The following is a 21,653-nucleotide window of genomic DNA, read 5'->3' as shown; positions in this document are numbered from 1 at the left end:
CCTGTGCCACACGGTACCCCAGGACCACTCTGCTTCCCAGGGTCCTGGAGGTGGGGATGGGAGATAAGGAATAACTCCCTCTATCTAACACTGTTTTATTTTAAAGAGGATTAAGTAGCACTAGTCTGTTCTTTTCACCACCATGAGTGGAAGACTTATCATAGCAACCATGTGTGGTCTGAAAAAAGAACAAGATAATGACGGTATCCAGCCTTGGGCATCTCTTATGCCCTCCAAACAACCATGAAGAGAGAACTTAGGCCGAGACCCTTTAATGGCTCCAACCGGTGAACTTTCTAGCAGTTTGTATAGATTGATATAGGGCATATTCTTAAAAGAGAGGAAAGGAAAGTACTGAGTATCGTCAGACACAGTCCCCAGGCCCGAGCCCACCATATGGCACATAACTTAGGAGTATCAGTTTGAGGTCATGAATGATTTTACTACATCCATAGAAAATGAGGTCCCTTGACCCAAGCAATGAATGCAAAATCTGAGTTAGAGCTGCCTGATGATTCCAGACTGACAGAGGTAACTCATTCCTCTTTTCCATACCCATTTTACTTATGTACGTTAGGTGGGATTTGCAAAAGGGTACACAGCACTGGTCTCACTTTCTGGTCTCCTACTGAAATCAGTGGCAGCAGTTATCTCCCTTAGGAACTCACAGGGCAAAGGCCATGCCATTCTAAAATCTGAACATCTCCCACTCCAGTGCATTTATGCTCTCACTACCCCTGGGGAGCAGGGAGGACAGTGCTATTTCTGTTTAACAAAAGGAGGATCTGAGCTACAGAGAGACTAAGCAATTTGCCCAGGATTGCCCTAGAAGTCTATAAGAAATCATGGACTGTGTTCTAGGCCTCTGACCCCTAGAACAGCACCAAGCAAAAAAACATGGTGTATGGGAGGAAGAATCACACCCAATAAGTATTATATTGTTCTGATAATAAGTCAGTCCCACATTTCAGGTTCAAATTTCAAGTAAAGCAGCTTTTCTCCTAAATATATGTTGATAATTACAGATAAAGTCCTTGAAATGCTCTTGCCCTTACAAGATCCCATAAGAAAACCAAATAACCAAGTAAAGGACCCAAAGGGTGAAATCATGTACCAAAAAAAAAACTGAAACATTTTTAACTAGGTATTTTTACTTCATGCACAAGCAAGTGCAATTTTACCTTTGGAGGAAATAAAACAGTAGATTTATAATCAAAATAATGAAGTATTTAAGAAAATACATAGTACTTCCTAACAAAATGCACTCCAAGAAGAGAAAGGAAAGGGAAAGGCCAGAAGATCCACTTACCAAGTAACGATGTAGGGATGTTTTCACACTTTCAGCATTTGGTTGAGGTGGAATCCAGTTATCTGTAACTTCTGCTACTGTATACAGCCAATGGATTAGCTCTTCTAGCTGACAGCAAAACATCTACTTAGATGAATGATAATAAAAGGCATTACTTATTTATTTCTGTAACAAAGAAGATACAACAAACATTAATACCTGGCCAAATGATACTTCATAAAATGCTTGTTCTCTGCTGGCTTCGACTCACTGAACTTTTAAGAGCCTTTTTGAGCACTGGTCTCTTCCTTCACTCCCCACAATTACTTCCCACCAGCCACAAAGGAGAGATGTTAGCTTGAGTTCACCACTTTTGAAATGAATACTAGTACCCAAAACAGCATGCTGAAAAAAATATGGCATGCAAGTTAGCTGTCAAGCAGCACTTGCAGTGGGTCGGATGTATTAACTCAGGGATGACTAACCTGTGGCATGGGTGCTATGGAGCACATCAGGGGAGGGGACAGACAGATAGCACAGCACCAGATAGGGCAGGAAGCAAAAAGCAAAGCAGAAAATCAGGTAGGAAGTGCAGGGAAGGAAGCAGAGAACAGATTGAGCAAGGGAAGAGGAAGGGAGTGGCCTGTCTGCTAAAAAGGCTGGCCCCCACTGCATAAATCTTTAAAAGCCTGTTATTAAAGGTCTTGATGTCAATGGAGTTCTTCAGAGGTATAAAGTCTGCTAACATCTCCCTGGAGAAGTGCAGGCTTCACTTTGTAGAATACAGAAGTTAGCAAATGAATTTCCCCCAAATCTTTTGAACTCTATAAACTTATATTTCCAAAACATATACCTAATTTTTAAGCCCCAACAGGGGTTTATGCTGAGCAACTTATGCATGGGGGTGCATGCTCTCTCTACTGACTTTAAGCTTGGGATCTGGGCATAATTCACCTGGGTCTTTTTTATACGAAAAAGGTGTGCTGTTTTCACCACAGCAGTATGGTGGTACCACTGCCCATCCCAATATGTCTGAAATCATACTGGCACAGCTATTCCCATAATACAGGAAGAAGAATAAATTATTACCAGTATAAAATGAGAGTGTAACGAGGTTCCTCCTTCATTTTTCTCTCCTAATTTTTCATCAGAATCCAGAAGAGCCCCATAGATGTGCAAACAAAACTTCATTAAAGGTTCAGAAGTTCCCCCCTCCCCACATTTCAATTAGTTCTATAAATGATAATGAATTGTTAATCGATATCATTCAAAACAATAAAAATAGAAAAAAGAGAGAGAGAGAGAAACTCATTCAACTTTTCTAACAAGTCCTGAAACAGGAGAAAATTTGCCTAGTTTCATAATATCCTTAAGTTAGGGACAGTTCATTAAGAGGCTCCAAAACGTTCCAGTGAGCCTGGTTGAAATTTCAAGTACAATTAAGCCAATGTACAATTTCATCGAATCACAGAGAAGTAGGGCAAGAAGGAACCTCCATCGGTCATCTAGTCCAACCTTCTGTCTGAGGCAGGATCATCCTTATCAAAACCATCCTAATTCAACAGAAAAACTGGCAATTTCAGTTCAGTTTCATTCTAGCTGGGTTTGCACTAAATTTCTCTCGTCACCAGCACAGCTTCATTTAAAAAAAAAAAAGCAAAAAACAAAAGTGCCTGTATAAAGATCTTAGAACCAGCCTGGAAACAAGGCATAGAAACTGCTTTGTCTATGCCTGTACTCCCATTCAGTGGGAAATGTCATGGGAGAAGATCTAATGCAGACACAAGCTTTGAGCACTCTAGCACACTTGAACCTCCAATACAGTGTTAACAGATCAAAACCAATGTACGCCAGACAGCTCCACAACAACTTTAGTTGAATGTTGGGCCTGATCATGAAAGACAGAAGCTACCTGGAATTCTGAAAGCTCTTGCTGACAGAGGTCATCCTCCCATCAGAGCCAAATCTGTTCCAGTGAAACAGAAAGGGTTGGTTTTGACAATATCATGTAGGAACATGAGCTACAGGAGATTTAAATATCGTGCAAGAGGAGTTACGAGGTAAACATGTCCCTCCTCGACTTCATCTTCCAAATGAAGATTAGCTTCTGGTTTCAACCTACCTTAATACATTGAGTAAGAGATTCTTTCTGTTGGTCCTTTGGATGCTGCCATTCGCTCTCCAGTGCTCCACGGTATCGCCCATCTAGCAGAGCTCTGATAGTGGAGGTTGTATTCAGTCTTTCAGAATCCTGGCCACACAATTTAATGTTTTCAGCATAGGGCTTCTGAGAGACTTGTGCATGACACAGAACAGAATAATCCTCCATGCCCTCCATTTCCACTTTCCTGTCTGTGCTACCAGGACTGACAGAGTCAGATGAAAGCTTCTCTCTGCTACCACTGCAGCAAGGAAGGTCTTGCTGGACATGGTCTTGCCCAGGTTTCCGCACAACTATGGAAAGAGCAGATAAATATTGAGCCAAACCTTCTAACTCCTTGAGTCTGGGAGGCAGAGAAAGGTACTCTTCATCATTCTCCCATTCCTTTTTTAGTGGCAGGACTTGTGTTGTGGGTATGAAATGACTAGCACCTTTTTTCTTTAAGTTACACTGTGAAAAGTGGTTATTTGGACTCCAGCAGCTTCTCTCATTTGCGCTAACTGGATTCAAAGAAGTTAGTCCCACATACTTAAAGGAAGTCAAACTGTTTGCAAAACTTCTAGAGGGATCTGGTTTGTTGGTACTGGAAGCACATTTTGCAAAGGACACTTTAGAGATAGGTGAAGGTTCACAGGAAGAAGCTGATCCAAAATAGCCTGGCTTTTTAGACACAGGGGTTGAAAATCTCCCTGCAGAGATCAGATACTCCTTACTTTGGCTTTCCAAAGTCTGTTGTTCCTGGTTTTGTGCTCTCATGGACTTTGAAGTGCTTTCAGGTGACATGGAAAAGCTGTCAAGATCTACACCTGAGTCATGGAAGAAGGGATTAGGAAACATAGACTTGGGGTTGTTTGTAAGTTTGTATTTTGGCTTTAAAGGGTAAGTATAATCAAGCAAGTCCTCATATTCCTTATTAGGGTTCCAGTGTGGAGACTGCCGGTCTGGCGATGGGGGTAAACAGTCAGGTATGGCACACGCCCAGTAATCCGCCTGAAAGGATGACATCTTTTTACTGTGTTCCCCTGCTACATGGTTCTTGAGGAGAGGGCTGCACATGAACAGCGCAGCATCCTCCATAGGACTACCCTGACTGCGTGGATGTCGAGAAGTGAAGACTTCAGATGGAGGCAAGCCTTTTTCAGCCAGTAAGCTGCTTGCTTGTTTTATCTCCAGCCGCTCAGACTCACTGTCTTCTGGAGGCGGTGTGGAAAGGCTGGAGCTAGACAGCCTTGGGGATACAGTCTCAGAACTGGAAGCTGTTTTATCAGGCAAAGACTCCAGAGCAGATGAAAAGACGGGAAGATCAGCTTGGCTCCTACGTTTGGCACTTAGTTCATGAAGCAAATCAGAAACTTTGGCGTCCATGGCTGAGTTTGGAAGCCTGGGCAGAAGCTCAGAAGTATTTGATAATTTTTTCTCGCTGCCTAAATATTCCACCACATGCATCTAGAGGTAAGGGAGAGGGAGAAACAAAACAGCATACATAATAAAGCAATCAACAATTAGAGGCCTGCTCAGCTTATGACTCTGGCAATGTTATAACTGCATTTAACCCATGGGGAGAATCTCAGCAAATGAAGAGGATTTTTTGAATAATGCTGGTATTATAAGTGTTGAGAAAGGCCCCATTATGTTGTCACCAGTGCAGGGATATGGTGATAAAGGGCCAAATCCAGACTTTGTGAAAGGAAGCCTTTACACACAGATTCCATTGCCTTCAGCAGAGGAGCATCTATTTACACCAGACTCATAACATAGCTGTTCTGGTGGAGAGGCAAACAGACTGCTTGGAGGTTGTGTGGCTCATCTGTCAGCAAGTGACATTATTAGAAACTTGTGCCGGGGGGGGCGGTGGGGCGGTGGTAGGGGGGAAGAGGCACAAAGAATTCTATTGTTTCCCATATTTTTTTTTCTCCAAACATTTAAACTGCTACTACAGGGCCTGTCCAGTGCTGCAGGGCCCTATCCCCTACATCAGCTATTCTCAAGCAGGGTACTGCAGCACCCTGGGATGCCTTGAGTTCTTTTCCAAGGGTGCTGCACAATATTAGCAATTAGATATGCTAACCCATGCTTCACAAGTATCAAATAGGAATCCAGTGTCAAAAAGATTCTGACTCGGTGTGGTTTTTTCTGAGTTCTTTGCAACAGAAGCATTGCTCAATTATTTTTCCATAGTCAGAAAATGAGAGAAAGGTGAGAGCTGGCATTTTCCAAGGGGAGCCTTGAGTCTAAAAAGGCTGAGAACCATTGCCCTAGGTTTAAAAGAAATATATATATAAACAACAGACTTCCATTCAATACACCTATCTCAGCTCCCACTATATTTAAAGGGGCAAACAAAAGAAAGGTTTTGCAGTATGTCCAAAATCAAAATGAATATGGGCTGTGATAGACCCAGAGGACCCCTCAGAAAGACTGCCCTGCTCATGGCTGCCCCCCCAAGCTGCCCCGACTGAGGGAGCTTCAGCTGAAGCATCTCTGCCCGCTTCCACAGCAGGAATATAACAGAACTCGGTCCCAAACCATTTATTCCTTTATGACTTAAAAAGTAAACCATGAATTCAGCCCCAAAGAGGTTGAATACAGGGAGCCAGTGCAGATCACAGAGCACTGGTCTGTTGTGCTCAGAGCAGTGTACTGAACTTGTATTTACCATTATAGCCTACGATAAAATGCTGCAGCAAAACCTTTCCAACCACCAGACTGAGGGTTGAATGAGGGAAATGTTTCCACTAGGACTCGTGCCAACATGCATCTCTCCAATACTAATGCTTTCAAACTGAGGTGCCCGGAGTGGGGTTCCTAAATAAATAATGGCAATGGGAGCTGCCCAAACTATTCAGAATCTATTAGGCAAGGACTCAAGAGCCTAATTTTTTATACACCGTGATCAGAGGGGAGTTTTCTTTCAGTGTATGTGTGTGCATGGCAGGTTTATGTCAGCACAGCTTAGCAGACAGGATGAAGGTCAAGGCCTCAGGAGGCCATTAGGCTCCTTCTGATAAATCTGGCTCTGGATGACCCAGGACAAGTTGCTTTTCCCTGTGCTTCCATTTCCATTCATCTACTCAGTCCTTGCTCCAAAGAGTTTTTTAAGTAGTCTCTCAACTTTTGCATGAATACATTCTAGCAGAACAGGCCCCATTCTCACTGGGGAGACTTCTGGCGTTGCTGTAATATCAATAATATCAAACCCGCTCACCTGCTGTCCTCCTGAGTGGGGAACAGTGGCGTGAACCCAGTGGGGTAGATCAGTACCACAAATGTGTCTAGCAGTTAATGGCCATCTCTCCACATAGTTTGCTTTCACTTTTGCTCTGGGCAACCTGGAAGAGCGTAGTAAAGACATTTCTTTACTGCAGCCTGGGTTTTGCTGGGTGATGCCAGTTACAGGGGAACTGCTTCCATCCAGTGCGGCACTCTCAGTTCCTTCTGGGGAGGACTTCCCTTCTTCTGCGTCTAAGAACTGGCACATACTGCTAACTAACTCTGGGTAGTCAGTGTCCAGTTCTCTGCAGTTCCACCTACCGTTGTACTGGCATGGCACATTCAGCGAGGCTTCAGAAGTTGATTTTTCCACATCCAAGGCCATTTATACTAACCCTCTTCCTTTCAAAAGATTCTATTTATGCAGCGTTGGAATCTGAAAGAAATATATACAAAAAAAATAATTCCTTCTCCCTATCTCTATATAACTAGCATATGAAACTGGATATACTTTACCCTCCAGCTAAGAAACTTTAATCTGTCCTGGGCCAAAAAAAAAAGATCAGTTGCATCATTTTCATGAAAAAATTCTTGCAGGTGATATATTTTACTGAACCAATTGTATGGCTGGTATAAACAAAGGCAAGCTTTTGGGTATCATAGTACCCTTCCTTAGGTCTCTGAGACAGAAGCAGACACAGTAGAGCTAAAAAGCAGATTGAACAAAAGCTTATTAAGTAAGGTTGTTATCATCCGTGAAGCGTAGGGGTTAGCAAGCATCAGGAAGATTATAATGGACCATGAAGTCATTGTCTGTGTTAAATTCCTGGTGATTAGTGTCCATAGGCCAATGAATTTCTGTTCCCCTGCTTATCTTGTAAAAGTGTTGAGATTTCCTTTGAGTACTAGAACTGAGGTCACACAGGGAATGATTTTTCTGTTAAAAATGTTCTACCTGTTTTCCAGTATCTCTATCCCTTATCTTTTTCTGGTGACTCTTCATTCTGGTATAGAATGGTGAGAAAATTGAACCCCTAACATCTTGGGATGGGAAAGACCAGTACTTTACAGAGACGTGTGCACTTTTTTGGACTGAAAGTCACCCAAATGTGAAAAAGTAAAGAACAATAAAAAGTCATCCTCTTAGAGTCTGCTTGTACAACCAATACCTTTATGTTACTGATCACCCTTGGTTAAAAAAATCCCATGACACTCCTGCAAATCCTTCAGCATGCTTCTTAAAGCCCTAGACCAGTGGTTCACAACTTTTTGGGGGCCCACAGCGCCCCTAAATAACTTTTGTGAAGTGAGTCCCACCCAATTTCCAAAACTAATTTAGATATTACAGTGCTTACTTCCTTGCAGACTGCCTGAATGAGGATAGGGAATCAACTAGACATGGACAAGCCTGAGTGTATGCTTATCTCCCTATCTCCTCATGCCTCATAGCATCGTTCAAAGGATCTAGCAGCACTCTGGTTAAAGAATCACTGCCCTAAACCATGAAGCCAGGTGAGTACATGAACACCAGAATCTCAGCTTTCATCACAGAGAAAAATAAGTTTCTAGACCTTCTGGGTGAGGGAAGAAAGAAAACAGAAACCTTGAAAAAGTCTCAAACATGAAAAGGAAAATAGAAAGCGCCCTTAAACATATGGTTTTAAAATTATTTTTAAACTGGTCTCATCATCTGGGCCTGATGCTCAGTAAGCAGCACTGTGAACCCTTATTTTTCAATATGCAAAGAAGATGATAATACATTTCTTGCAACTCTACTGTTATAAAAGGAGATGGTAAAACCTAGAAACAAAACCGTTCTTATTTTGGATCCTGATCTGAACTTTAACATCTTGGGTCAATTTTACAGCTTTTTAAAAATATATTATCCAATTTATCCCTAATAACTTAAAAGTGGCCATAATTATTTGCTGCAGAAACTGCATTCAACAAGAAGCAAAAACCAGCTACTGCTCTAAACTCTTTGTAATGGGGCCATTCATCTTGCTTTGGCGCTTTTCTTATAAAACCCTGCAAATCCATTAATTTCTCTCCTATTTGGGTGCTGCTCAATTCACCCACAAGCCAGGACAAGTTCAAGCCTGGGCTCAGCATCTGCTGCCTGAAAAAGCCACTTAACAAAACCACAAGCAGTCATGAATTCTCCTGATTTGCGTTTGTGAGTGACTATTCATGAATCAAAAGAGAGAAGTTGTTGGCTGGAACAGTAGAAAAAAACAGTTTAAATGGTTTTAGGGCAGCCTCACGCCAGCAGCAACAGGTGTCAGCAGCTTGGATTTGTAACTGCAACACGAGGGCCAGGGTCTTTCGTTATGACTTTATTTGAGCCAGCAGGTGCTTCTGGGACTTGGGCCGAGCCCCAAGCTTGCCACCCAGAGGCCGCTCATTCTCCCTCACCCTCTCCCTCCCAAGTTCTCCCTTTGAAACTGCTACCCTCTCTGCCCTCTTTCAATCGCATGCAATTTGAGCAAAGGCAGCAAGGGAATGCCCTTGTGAGCTTCTTGACACTGTACAAAGAAGGGCTGAAAGACTCTGTTTCCTACCTTAGGAATATCAGACTTGGTCTTGCCTGGCTTGGTTCCATGTCTCAGAGATGCAAAGCAACAAACTGATGGTTGGCACTTGAACAAAGACATAATTCCACCCACCACCAACACCACTACCACCCCACCCTTGACCAAACTAAGAAACTTCCTATAAGGAGTGGGTAGGGTAGAGCAGAGCATTTGGGAGTTGCTGTGGGAGTCTGTTGTTGTTTCTTACCTTGTGGGTTATTTGTCTTTTATTGTAACCCACCCTGAGGCTTTCTGGATAGGGAGGAAAACACATCTAAATAATACTAATAACAATAATGAGGTTTTTGCCTTGCTTTTCACCCTCTCGTGTCCCCCAGAGACATCAAGGGCTTGGAGCTCTACTGTACTCAGCCACTGACATTTTAAGTGCCGTAATCTGTAGAACAGCTCTGGGAAAGGTTAGGCACCAAAGGGCTTTGGAGTAGTGGAGGTTGACTGGAGCCCTGGGCATGGGAGCCCACCTACCACTACTGCCACTCACTCTGCTCCCTCCCCACCTACACTCAGCCAGTCAATTCCTAACCCCACAGCATGGCCAACTGCATGTTATATGTGCGTGCAGGACGCTGCTGAGGACAAAGGATTCCTACCCTCTTCCTCTGTCTACAGCAGACCTGCATACACCGTCTGGGGAAAATCGCCTGGTCCCAAATGCTTGGTACTTATATTATATTGGGGGAGGCACCATAGACAGTTTTGTACTTAAAACATGAAGACTGCACGCTCAGACGTGGGCCACCTTATATGTCGGGGAAGGGGAGTCGAGAGGTTTAAACTTCCTCTGTGTCATGTGATCTGTATATGCAAGAGGCTGAGGGGGAGAGGGGCTATCAAAGAAGGAGGGGAGCTGCAAGTCTGAGTCACAGCTCAGTCCCAGGAGCAGCTGCATGCTGCCTTTTATGTCAGGTTTCTAAAAGAATAAATTACTGCACACCCTGAGCAAGATTCTGCTCCAGCCACACTGGTGGGGACATACCATCTTCACCCCAGCGTCACAGAGATGAGAATTCAGCCTGCTCCATCCTGGTTGCTTTTCATATACATGAAATTTCTTGCAGCAGTTACTTCTCTAGACAAAAAAAGTCCCTCAATCACTCCATTTAAAAAAAAAAATCAATCAATCATTCTGAGAATGTAAGAACCATGTAAGTCCAAGCAGACAGTAGACTGAGCTCTCAGCTATTTTTATACCATCCTACTCAAAGCTCAAGGGTGCGGACATAGCAGCAGCCACATGATTTGGATAAGTTTCAGGCAGGTCTAGCAAAATTGGCTTTGTGAGGTCCCAAGAAGTCTTGTAAACAAGCTGGCAAGAAAGATCTTATGGAGCTCTAAACCTGCAGGCTGATCTCCAGGGCAAAGACTGTTTATTTATAACAAAGAGCTTCTTTACCTGTCAACCATATCCAGTACAGATACGCCCCAACAGCACAAACAGAAATCAGGAAAAGACCAGCATTATTTTTATTACGACACAGTACTAACCTTTACTGTATTGCAGTTCAGTTCAACACGGTGAAGACCATGACTGAACAAGGAAAATACTTTGGCCCAAGAACTCGTGTATCTTTAAAATTTATTAATCCAATAAAAAGGTATCACACGAGTTATCAATCTTGCCCACTAATACACAGCTAAGTAGGTTATTAGGCATCCAAAATGACAGTTCTCCATTATCCCTCAGGTAGAAAGTCATAAACAACGGCTTGCAGATGACAGAAGCCACTTAAATTAGCAAGCGTGCTTGCTGGTTTTAAACTCCCACTAATTAGTTTAGCTGTATCTGAACTGACCTGGGAAAATCTTAACTGTGGGGAATGAACACGGTGGAATTTTTCAGCCAATAAATGAAAGATATATCTTTAAAAAAAAAAAAGACCACAGCACAGGGATAGTCAAATTTAATTTTAACAACCTTTCTTAGCAACCTCTCTTGGCACGAGGCAATCATACCACTGTCAACAATGTTATGCCTGGGGATACTGCAATTGGCATTTAGAGAATTACCTAACCAGGAGAACTGGTAGAATAAAATTCACCCAGTAAAGTAGCTAGGTAATCCTGACTTTGTCCAGCATTCACAAACCAATGCCACCATTTGCTAATCTATCAAGCGTCACAAAAGATTAATAATTATTGCAAATGACTAAAATGCCAAGTCTTGTGTGTCCCCCTTCCCCTCTCCCCCATTCTTTGAGAACTATCTAGGATTGGAAATTTGAACTCCGAAACTGACGTTGCCAATATTTTAATTAAGCAGAGTGTACACTGCTCTGTGACAAACTTGTATTCAACTGAATCTGTCAGACAATTTTCAAGGCTTCATGAATACTGACACTCCTCTAGCAACATCAAACTGAACCAGAGGCCTATTAGCAACGTATTAATCAACCTTTTAATCAAATAGCTTTTCTAGTATTCAACAAGAGCTGTACTAGGGATGGATGAAAGGAGAACAGCCAGCAACAAATTAACTGCAAATTCAAAGATGGGGGAACTTAACACCATTTTTAGAGTTATTTTCCCTTAAATTAGCAGCCCTCATTGAGCCAGTTTCGCCTGCAGCACCTGCAAATCACAACCCATCCCCATTACACAAATCAAGCATGACAGCACATTCAACAGCGCCAAAGGGAAACCCCTTGCAACATTTCCCAATTTACCAAACTTCTTTAAAAGATGTCAACTGTCATTGTTCTGCCTTCATCTGTGAACCCGTCAGCCATGTGAGAAATGCAGGGAGAAGGGACACAACCATCTGTCTGGCGTCACTTCTCATCTGTTCTGCAGGCCATCCCAGCTATAAGCGTTTCTGCCTTCTAGTTATGCACCCATCGCTCAGCCTCTGGGTATGTTAAAAAAACAAAACAAGACTATCAAGGGCCAGATCCTGCAAATGCATAACAGAAAGGCAAAGCACCCAAAATCCTCCCTCAGTTTCACCCTCTGCCCATACACACAAGCTGCAGACAGAATCCTGGCAATTGGGCTTCCCAAATGCAAAGGAATCCAAGGGCCTCATTTATGCTCCAATCACAGATGGGTCAGAGCAGTGGCTCTTGACCTTTTCTTTTTAGCAACCCTCGATTCCAAGAGAAGAGCTTTCTAGACCCCACCATAAAGAAAAGGAAGGCAGTCACGCTCCACAGACTGACAATTCCTTCATTACGCAGCCTACTTATATCAACAGCATCACCTACAATATCACTGTAACCCGCTAACCCTGTAATAACATGGCTTGATTTTGCCATTTTAGAACCAGATCTTTAGTATACATCTAACAGAATTTAATCAGGCCTGTGCTGGCAAAATGAGATGAAACAGGGTATCACAGTGGTGTAACGCTCCCTAACCCCTTCCACAGAGTGAAGGAACGTACAGATACTCCACACTTAACGTCGTCCCAGCTTACATTGTTTTGTTATTGCATCACTGATGTATTAGACAACATGCTTGTTTAAAGTGGACCTGCTCATCTACAAGGTTGCTTCTAGCCCCTAACAATCTATGAAAGTCACACAATGTTCAGTTAAAATGTTGTTTGGCTGCCTCCTGCTAGCAGGTAAGTATTGTGACTTAACTAACTGGATTTGCTTAACATTGTTTTGCTTGAAGTCGCATTTTTCAAGAACATAACTATGACGTTAAGCAAGGAGTAGCTGTAGTTCTGTCCCAGCAGGTGCAGGAAGTCTCTTGCTGTCACAGCCCCTCCAGTGGGATTGCCAGTATAGGCGGGACTTTGGTATATTCAGACTGTGCCACTACCCTGCTCAAAGCAGCAGTTAAGGATGCTGCAATGAAAACACTAGCACTCCCATCTTTGCTACCAAGAGGGAAGCTGAAGCAGGAGGAAACACAGCTGAAGTTTACCAACATGAGCAAATCTCTGGTGCAACCAACAACGCTCCACACCAGTAAGGCTGCCCAGCAAAGGCTCTGACTTCTTCTGTACCCTGGCCAGCAGTCCCGGGAGAATGCAGGACTAGCACATTCTGCCCCTCCTAATAAGAATGACCTTTTCTAATCCTGCTCCCCTCCTCATCCCCCACAATGTATTTTGGCCCATCCTCTACGACCTGCTGCATTAAAGCTCCACAGCCCCCAATACATGGGCTGCTGGTAAAATGGAAGTTCAGCCTTCAAAGCATACATGATAATAACAAAGCAAACTTCTGCAACAGGCTGTGTTGGAGAAGTGCAGGGGAAACAAATCTTCCCTACCCAGGCTAAGGAGTATAAGGAAACTTGAGCCCCTTGCCCTTCTCACCTGAATGACTGGGTCAACAGCTTTGTCCCATCCCCTGAAAGGGGCAGTACCTAATCTGGTCTGACCCTCTACTGCTTTGTACCCTGTGTAATCATTTGCACCAATGCAGCAGATGCTACCAACTAATACCAAGACAGAGTACTCTGCAGCCACCCCAAGCAGACGGCAGAGACTGCACAGGGGAAAGCAGGGACCTGTTGTCCCTCCCCTACCCCCATGCCCAGTCCTCCAGGGCCTTAACTTGCAGGACACAGGGCCTAGGACTACTGCAGGTGAAAGCAGCCCCCACCCTCCCACACTGTGCAGGGAAGCAGGAGGTAGGCAGGCGACAAGCTTCCCAGTGTTCTCATTAGGATGGACCCGTTTTAGCTTCTCAGCATACAAGGGCCATGCTCTTGCCTTTATCATGCACGGAGCAACCACACGTTTCAGCCTGAAAGAATTTATTGTATAGGGAGAGAACAATTAAACCTGGAGTAACACAAGCAGCCTCCCCAGGGAGAACACTGAGCACCGTCTCCATGGCAGGTCCAGGAGGCCACAAATGGCAGCTGTCTCTGCAGCAACAGGAGAAAGAAGAGGGGGGGAAGGGAACGTCTTTACCCTTAAGGGCACAGTGCACAGAAAGCCAACCAGAACTGATACAAGCAACAAGATACACCCCTCCAAATCCCCCAGTTTACACAGACTGAAGGGAAAGAGGTAAAAGAATACCAAGCCACCAGTCTCCTTGATGTTTACTAAAGAAAATCTTTGGCTCTTCCTGCACAATGCAATTTTATATGCTTCATATGCTTTTTCACCCCATGCAATCACAGTGGTTAGGGGCAACTTTGCTTTACTTCCTTTGATTTAATCTGGAACCTTAGCTCCAAATAGATGTTACACTCACAACAGCAAAACAAAAAAATTGTTTTGAAATAGAGATCTCCAGCTTGCAGGACAAGTTTTTCTCTGTGAAACAGCCGCTTTGCAAAGCAGCACTGGAATATGTGGACCCTAAAATAAAACAATTGCTTTATTTCTGGCCCTAGAAGGATCATCCCACTGTAAAAGAGGATTCTGTAGCACCAGAGAGAGAAAGCTGATGATTTTATGCTTCTCTTCCTCCCTTCTGTGATCAAGGTAAGAGACAGGTAGCCAGATTACACTGCTGGGATGCCCTTATGCTACACAAATTCTTGGTTGCAGCCTTCAGGACTCTAGCTCAGTGAAGGAGGACCAGCTATCTGCAGGAGCAAGAGAATCAGGAAAGTGAAATATAGTCTTGAAGTCATCTGTCACACTTGCCCCAAGTTCTGCTACCTGCACTTCATCCATAGCGCAGTATCTAAACCTATATGCAGAGGTCCTTAGGGCAAATATGGATCTTCCTCAAATACAGGTCTATAAGCATACACTTTTTTTTGCCATAAATCAATATTATTAGACACTTTCCAAACAAATTACATATTCAAAATTATTCACAAGAAATAGCAGTGCAACTCCTTTATAGAAAAATCCATTGTCAGTTAATAAATCTATTACTTTTAAACTTATCCACAATAATTAATTTAAAGGAACATGATTAGATACCAGCATCAAATTAACAAAACAATATAAAAACTCCAGAATCCAAGAATTAAGTCAAGGTATTGCACAGAGCTTAAATCTACAGGGCTTTTTTAATACTTTATAAGGAGACTGGATTTGTATGTCATATTAAGATTTGGTATCTTCAGGTATTCACTCACATTTTTAATGTGGATGGTTGTTATAAATAATTGATTGTTATATATGATAAAAAAGGGTTTAGTGAACTTGATGGTTGTTTAAATTTTTTTTTTGGTTTTGGAGATAATTTTAATACTATCCAAACATTTATACAGATAAATCGTCAATTTAAATCCTAGCTATATGTAATTAAACACTCAGAAAATCTTCAGAGAGATGCATTTCTCTCTCTATAGCAAGACCAAATTATTTTGAGTAGGCGGTTTCCTTTGGCACCAGGTCAAACTGCCTGTTGTGCAAAACAAACCCATGATCACTAATCTTTAAAATTTAATCTTCTAGGCATACATAAAGGTACCATGCACTAACTTCCTATATCAAGTTATAGCACTTGGCAGAGTCGTGCTTTCCCTGTTACACTGTTTTGCCTTTGGTTTAAGTATTTTTTAATTCTCCATCACAAAAACATCCCCACAGAATTTAACTGTGGATCCTCATATGTAACAAACATGGACACCTCCTAAGCCACTGGTAGTCTATTCTCTCCTTTATTCAAATACTGGGAGCACCATTCCTTAAGTGTTATTTATACAAGCAGGACAAAGAAATCCAAATCCATGTCTGGCATAAGCAAGTGAAATTCTATTAGTTGTGCCTGCTTACACCCAGTCTGGAATTGTCCCAGTTGCTTAATTATTTGTCCTACCCATGTTACAATCCCTCTCACCCCCTAATCATTTTTATTTTGCTTCCCTGAATGTCCTCTGGTATGTCAACATCTTTCTAATCCTAAAAAGCCCTTGAACTGAATGGGCATTATTCTGACTATCGGATCAGCAAAGAGGAATACTATTTCCCTGGTCCATAAAAATGGTGTCCCCTGAATACACAGCCCAAAACCAGAAGTATAAATAAAGAAGACATCTGTTGAACTGTAATCTATTCCAGAGATGCTGGATTCCCCAATACTTGATCGTTCAGCAGGTTCCTGTCCTCTGTAAATACACGCTGTTTGATTATTTTTTTAGTTTTCTCTCTGTTTTATATGCTGCTGCTGCTACTTCTTTTTTGCTCTTCCAATCAACATATGAACAACGAGCAGCTCTTACTGTATATTCAACAATGAGTGGCTCAGATCTTAATACACCAGTTTTGGGAAACTCTAGCTGACTAAAGAATAGTCAATATAGAGTACTTTTCTAGGACTATTTTTGTTGTTGGGTCATTACCAATGTGATGTTGCTATTTAAATCTGCTTGGGCCCACTGAAAAATACCACAAGGTGACTATCTTCAGCTTGAGCCACCAAAATAACTGATAGAGTCGTTGTGTGAAACCAGACAACAGCTACGCACCAGAACAAACTCTGACAGCAGAATTAAAGGAGAGGAGTATTCCCAGTATCACCAGTGGGAGAACGCTTTCCACAGAACCACCAGCCCTCCTCTCGCTTCAATGCCCTACATCCTCAAAGGAAATGTACACAATTCCTCTGGAAGAGTAGCCTAGCAACAAAAATACATGACTTTTCTGGATATCAAAAAAATCACATGCTTAACAAGGTGTTTTTTTATGGCTCATTATAACCACTCTCTCACCTTGACCTCTGCTAACTTCCTTTCTCCCACTTCCCTTTCAAATTTATAACACATAATTAGGGTAAACAAAAGCAATTGTTTTAACTTAACTTGGACTGTGGCTGTGTCTTTCCCAGACCTGATGAAGGGAAACTGAAACACAAAACCTTGTATACTCTCCCTCCCAATAAAAGCTACTACCTCACCTTGCAAATCTTGCTTCTCTTAAGTACTTTGAAAATCTTCCCCATGATGACTGGAAATAATCCTTCAGTTCACTAGTTACTGTTAATATTGCCACCATCTAATAAACCTAATTTTAATGAAAAGCATGTTTTGATATGGAAATAAGACCTCATATATTCAACATGTTAGTGACATTATTTTAACTGAGAAAACTAAATTGCAAACATGCCATTACCAAACATTTTACTTTCTTTTAAATTTTCCTCTACCCAGAGACCTAAAATAAAAAAAATCAAGAACATCAGTTATGCATCATTCACCCTTTCCCACCAGCAAAATGTCAGTGTGAAAAATCCCAATAAATGCATGTTGAGCAATAATGAATTAAGCAAGTATGTATTCATAAAACCTAGCCTCCTCAAGCCTCTCAGGACCAGCTAGTGCAGAGGTGGGAAATTATTTCAGGCAGAAGCCTGCTTACTGAGTTTTGGCAAGCCATTGAGAGCCGCATGACAGGCAGGCCTTTCTATTAATTTTCTTAATAGAAAGATAGATACAGATACAGCATGTATTTACAGAGAACAGGAACCTGCTGAACAGTCAGACAGAATGGCTTGGAGGGCCGCATCCGGCCCCTGGGCCACATTTTGCCCACCCCTGAGCTAGTGTCTCTAGCTGTCACCTTGCCTTACCTCCGCCTAAATTCAGAATAACATGTTTAACCATCTTTGAGCCTATCCTCCTGGTTAGCAAAAAGACTAAGATGCAGAGCTTATTTGGTTGCAAATCAACATGTTGCAACCTCTATACCAGTGATTCTCAATGAGGGTGTACTGAGATGCATTTAAGGACACCACAGATAGCCATGCAATATTAGCACTACAAACACCTACACATGCTTTGTAAGAAAAACCCAGAGATTTCAAACAGGAATCCAACGTGTCCAAAACTTTCTGCCCTTTTGTGGTCTTCCTGAGTTCCCTGCAACAAAACAGTTAGTCTATTATTTTTCTGTAGCAAAAACCAAGAGAAAGCTAAGAACTGGGATTTTTCCAAGGGGTGCCTTGAGTCTAACAGGGTTGAGAGCACTGATTTATACTAATGACCGTAAAAAACTTTTCTACAGGAAAATAACTACAGAATATACATGCCAATCAGATTGAAAACGATTAAATCAGGATTCCCTGCCCTCTAATTTGAATCACAGTTAAAAATACAGATTCAAATCACTTTGATTTCAACTTAAGCATCCTGAGTCCCTCTGGTCTTAAAAAGAAACCATTTTTTTCCTCATTTTTTTTCACCACTGCTTCCACCGGTGATACCTATGGCGGGAACACTGGTACCAACTGGCCACTGCCACATCCACCATTTTCCCCAGACCTGCCTGAGCATAGGATGGCAGAACAGCCACGTGACAGATACTGCTACTGAAAGTTCCTCCTGGGTGTGAAATTTTGAATGCAATGGCTACTGGAACCACTGGGAGTTTGCTGTCAACTTTAACAGGAGCACATCCGACATGAGCGGTCGGATCTCAGAAGCTGCCCCACATGCTCGGACACTTCCTATGGGCTGGTATCAACACCCTGCAAAAAAGGACACTGTGGGACAACCCACTAGAGGGGTGACTGAGCTGCCTCTAGCTGGTTTTAATCCAGGCTCCGACTTGAAATGCATGAAGGTTCCCAGGCACTGGCCTAAACATTCAAACTTGGACTGTGACGTGGGCAAGAGCCGTTTCCTTTCTCGCGCCGCGGCTTGCGGGTCTGATCCACGGCAGAGCACCATGTGCAGCGAGAAGGCTGCATTTCACACAACGCACCCGCCCTGCCCATCTCTGTACAGCACCCCCTCCACTACCACGACGGCCCCAAGAAGGCTGTGCCTTGCTTCGTCCCGGGACATTGGCACGGACACACACGGCCCTTCCGAGCGGGGTTTACCACAGGGTCGAAGGCTTGGCTGCCACTGATTCAACTTGGGGTTGACCAGCTCTGTCCGAATCTATTCTGGGAGGTTTCATAAGGACATTATGGACTTGCCGTCGGGAAGGCGAATGCACACGACTGTGACATTTAAAAAACCCACCGCGCAAGCATGTAAATCAGAGTCAACATTTCATATCCATGCCAATGAAGGCCCTCTGCTCCGTCTCCTGGAGATGTACCTCTCATCCCTGGAGAGTTGGCAACCCTCATTCAGCCCCAGGCAGAGCCGCTCTGCCATGTCCCGGGACGTGCTGTTGGTGCTTCTTATGCCAGGAACCCTGTTTAGGGTTTATTCCGAGATAACAGGCCTTGTCCCGGGATAAGTGCCTTCCCCGGCCGCTCCCCTTCGCGCGCCCGCCCGTGTGCAATGCGGGGGCTGCAAATGCCTCTGCCGCCCGGCTCCTACCTGCCCCTCCGCTCCCGCCGCCCGGCCCCGGGCCCCGCTGCTGCCATGGGCGGCACGGGCGCGCGTCCCACCGCTCGGGCCCCGCGCTCAGGCCGGGCAGCGCGAGGAGGAGGCGGCGGAGCTGCCAGCTGCCTCCCACCCCTTTGGTTTCGTCGTATTCGGGCGACCGGGCCGGGCGCGGGGCGGGGACGTGCCTCCCCTCCCCCTTCCCCTCCCCGGCCGGGGGGCACCCGCGCTGCCGGCACGTGTGGGGAAGGACGAGACAAAGGGAGAGAGAGAGGGAATGTAAACCAGACTGGGGGTGGGGGTGTAAATCAGGAGAGCGAGCGAGAGAGTGTGTCAGAGAGAGAGCTTTTTTAAGTCAGAAAGAGAGACTGTAAACCAGGCAGCGTGTATATGCGTGTAAATCAGGAGAGAGAGAGTGTTTGTGTGCGAGTCAGAGAGTTTCAGTCAGAAAGAGAGACTAACCCAGGCAGCGTGTATATGTGTCTAACGGTTTTCTGTAACAATCCTTTTGGGATGGAATAGGTTAGAAAGTAGATCTATATAACCTCATAAATACAGAGATATATTTTTACCAAAAAAAGAAAAAAGTGCCTAAATAAGTGTGTGAGAGAGAGTCAGAAAGCAAGAGATTTTAAATCAGAGAGACTAAACCAGGCAATGTGTATATGTGTCTAAATCAGGAGAGAGAGTATGCGTGCATGTGTCAGATTTTTTAAGTCAGAAAGAGAGACTAAACCTGGCAGTGTGTATATGCGTGTAAATCAGGAGAGAGAGTCTGTGTGAGAGACAGTCAGAGAGATGCAGGCACTGTCTCCCCCCCCCCATCTTACGCACACACATACACACTCTGGCTTTAACGTGCACATGGGCTTATTTACACACTCTCTCTGACTTACATGCCCAGAGGGCTGAATTAACACACAGGCAAACTAGGCACATGCCTAGGGCCCGAAGTGAGGAAGGGAGCCCGTTGGGCTTGTTTTACATATTATAATTATTGAGTGAAAAAACTATTATAAATATAGAGTACTAAGTAGGGGCCCACAAGTTTGTTTGCCTAGGGTCCACTAAAGGGTTAATCCAGCCCTGCACACACACACCCATGCTGTCTCTGATTTACACACCCTCTTACACAAATAACCAACCCTTCTGACTTACACACACTGACATACATACTCCTTCTGATTTGCACACACATGCACACACTGTCTGACTTAGACACACATTGTCTGGCACACTGATTTACACATACACACTACCTCACATGCACTCTGATCTACATACACACACTGTCTGGTTTACAATCTCTGATTTAAAATCTCTCTCTGATACACATTCTCTCTCTCACCTGATTTACACCACATACACACTGTCTGGTTTACATTCTCTCTCTTTCTGATTTACAGTCTCTCTCTGACTTACACACACAGTCTCTCCCTGTCTCTCCCTCTCCCCCAGATTGCACAGGGCCCAGAAATCTCCCAGACTGAAATGTACAGGGATAAATTTTCAAGGCCTTCTGTCCTTGAACTTAGAGTACCAGCAAAATCTGCACATGCGAGGAGCAGGCCTGCTAATAATAACATGCAGGAAACACATGTGCATGCAGGCAACTGACACATTCATACCTACATGAACCTATTGCAGCCATGTGTTAAAATGCTCAGTAGGTGGAAGGGAAGGGCCATGGAGCTATGAAGAGCACTCTGGCCTAACTGGATTTCACTGGGATCTGAAAGCTGTCCAGATCCCAGAAAAGCAGGACCAATGCTATTTTTTAGCCTCATGATTCAGTGTTTCTGATGCAAGCAATTGACCATGAGGTAACACTCAGCTTTACAAAGGTAAATCCATGCTGCAGCTCAGTGGTGAGCTCTGGCTAAGAAGTGTGCACAATTAAGATGGCCAACCAAGTATTAATGTCAGACAAAGAAATTATATCCTCCACCAGAAATTAAATCTTGTAACAGCTGGGTTTTCTGGCAGAGATTTATATAACTTAGGCTGTGGCCATATATTTGCTGAGGGGTGATGTGTGGGCAACAAGGCTCCTTTAACTGAGTGAATTTTATTTATACCTATTTAAGCAGCATATGGGATATTATTTATCTGTCATGTCCAAATGTTAACAGTTTTTCTTTCCTTGGCTGCTTTGCCTCACAGATGTTGTTACATTAACCTGCCTCTCCTTGGTCTTGCACAAAATACTGTGTTCATAACAAGAAAATAGAGTAAACGGAAAACTTTCTGGCCT

At 43.5% G+C, this 21,653-nt stretch overlaps 1 protein-coding gene across 15 annotated transcripts in view; it reads right to left on the bottom strand.

Moving 5' to 3' along the window:
* CEP68 (centrosomal protein 68) overlaps window positions 1-19,554 on the bottom strand; it is a 30,726-nt gene extending 11,172 nt beyond the window's left edge. The window contains exons 1-8 of one of the 15 annotated variants that reach the window (XM_090050776.1): window positions 19,394-19,548; window positions 17,890-17,977; window positions 13,992-14,077; window positions 11,917-12,098; window positions 6,981-7,095; window positions 6,655-6,778; window positions 3,411-4,895; window positions 1,310-1,432 (exon numbers count right to left, since the gene is read on the bottom strand). In XM_090050776.1, the coding sequence (XP_089906902.1) occupies window positions 1,310-1,432; window positions 3,411-4,895; window positions 6,655-6,778; window positions 6,981-6,994 (1,746 nt within the window). In that variant the 5' untranslated portion in view covers window positions 6,995-7,095; window positions 11,917-12,098; window positions 13,992-14,077; window positions 17,890-17,977; window positions 19,394-19,548. The other 14 variants (XM_090050709.1, XM_090050815.1, XM_090050717.1 and 11 more) reach the window with 14 other exon arrangements.
* Between the last annotated feature and the right edge of the window lie 2,099 nt (window positions 19,555-21,653).

The sequence above is a fragment of the Crocodylus siamensis genome, chromosome 1 (genome assembly GCF_052110815.1).
Source record: "Crocodylus siamensis isolate JL-2025a chromosome 1, ASM5211081v1, whole genome shotgun sequence".
Taxonomy (NCBI): Eukaryota; Metazoa; Chordata; order Crocodylia; family Crocodylidae; genus Crocodylus; species Crocodylus siamensis.
This window is presented reverse-complemented; position numbering and strand designations above follow the sequence as displayed.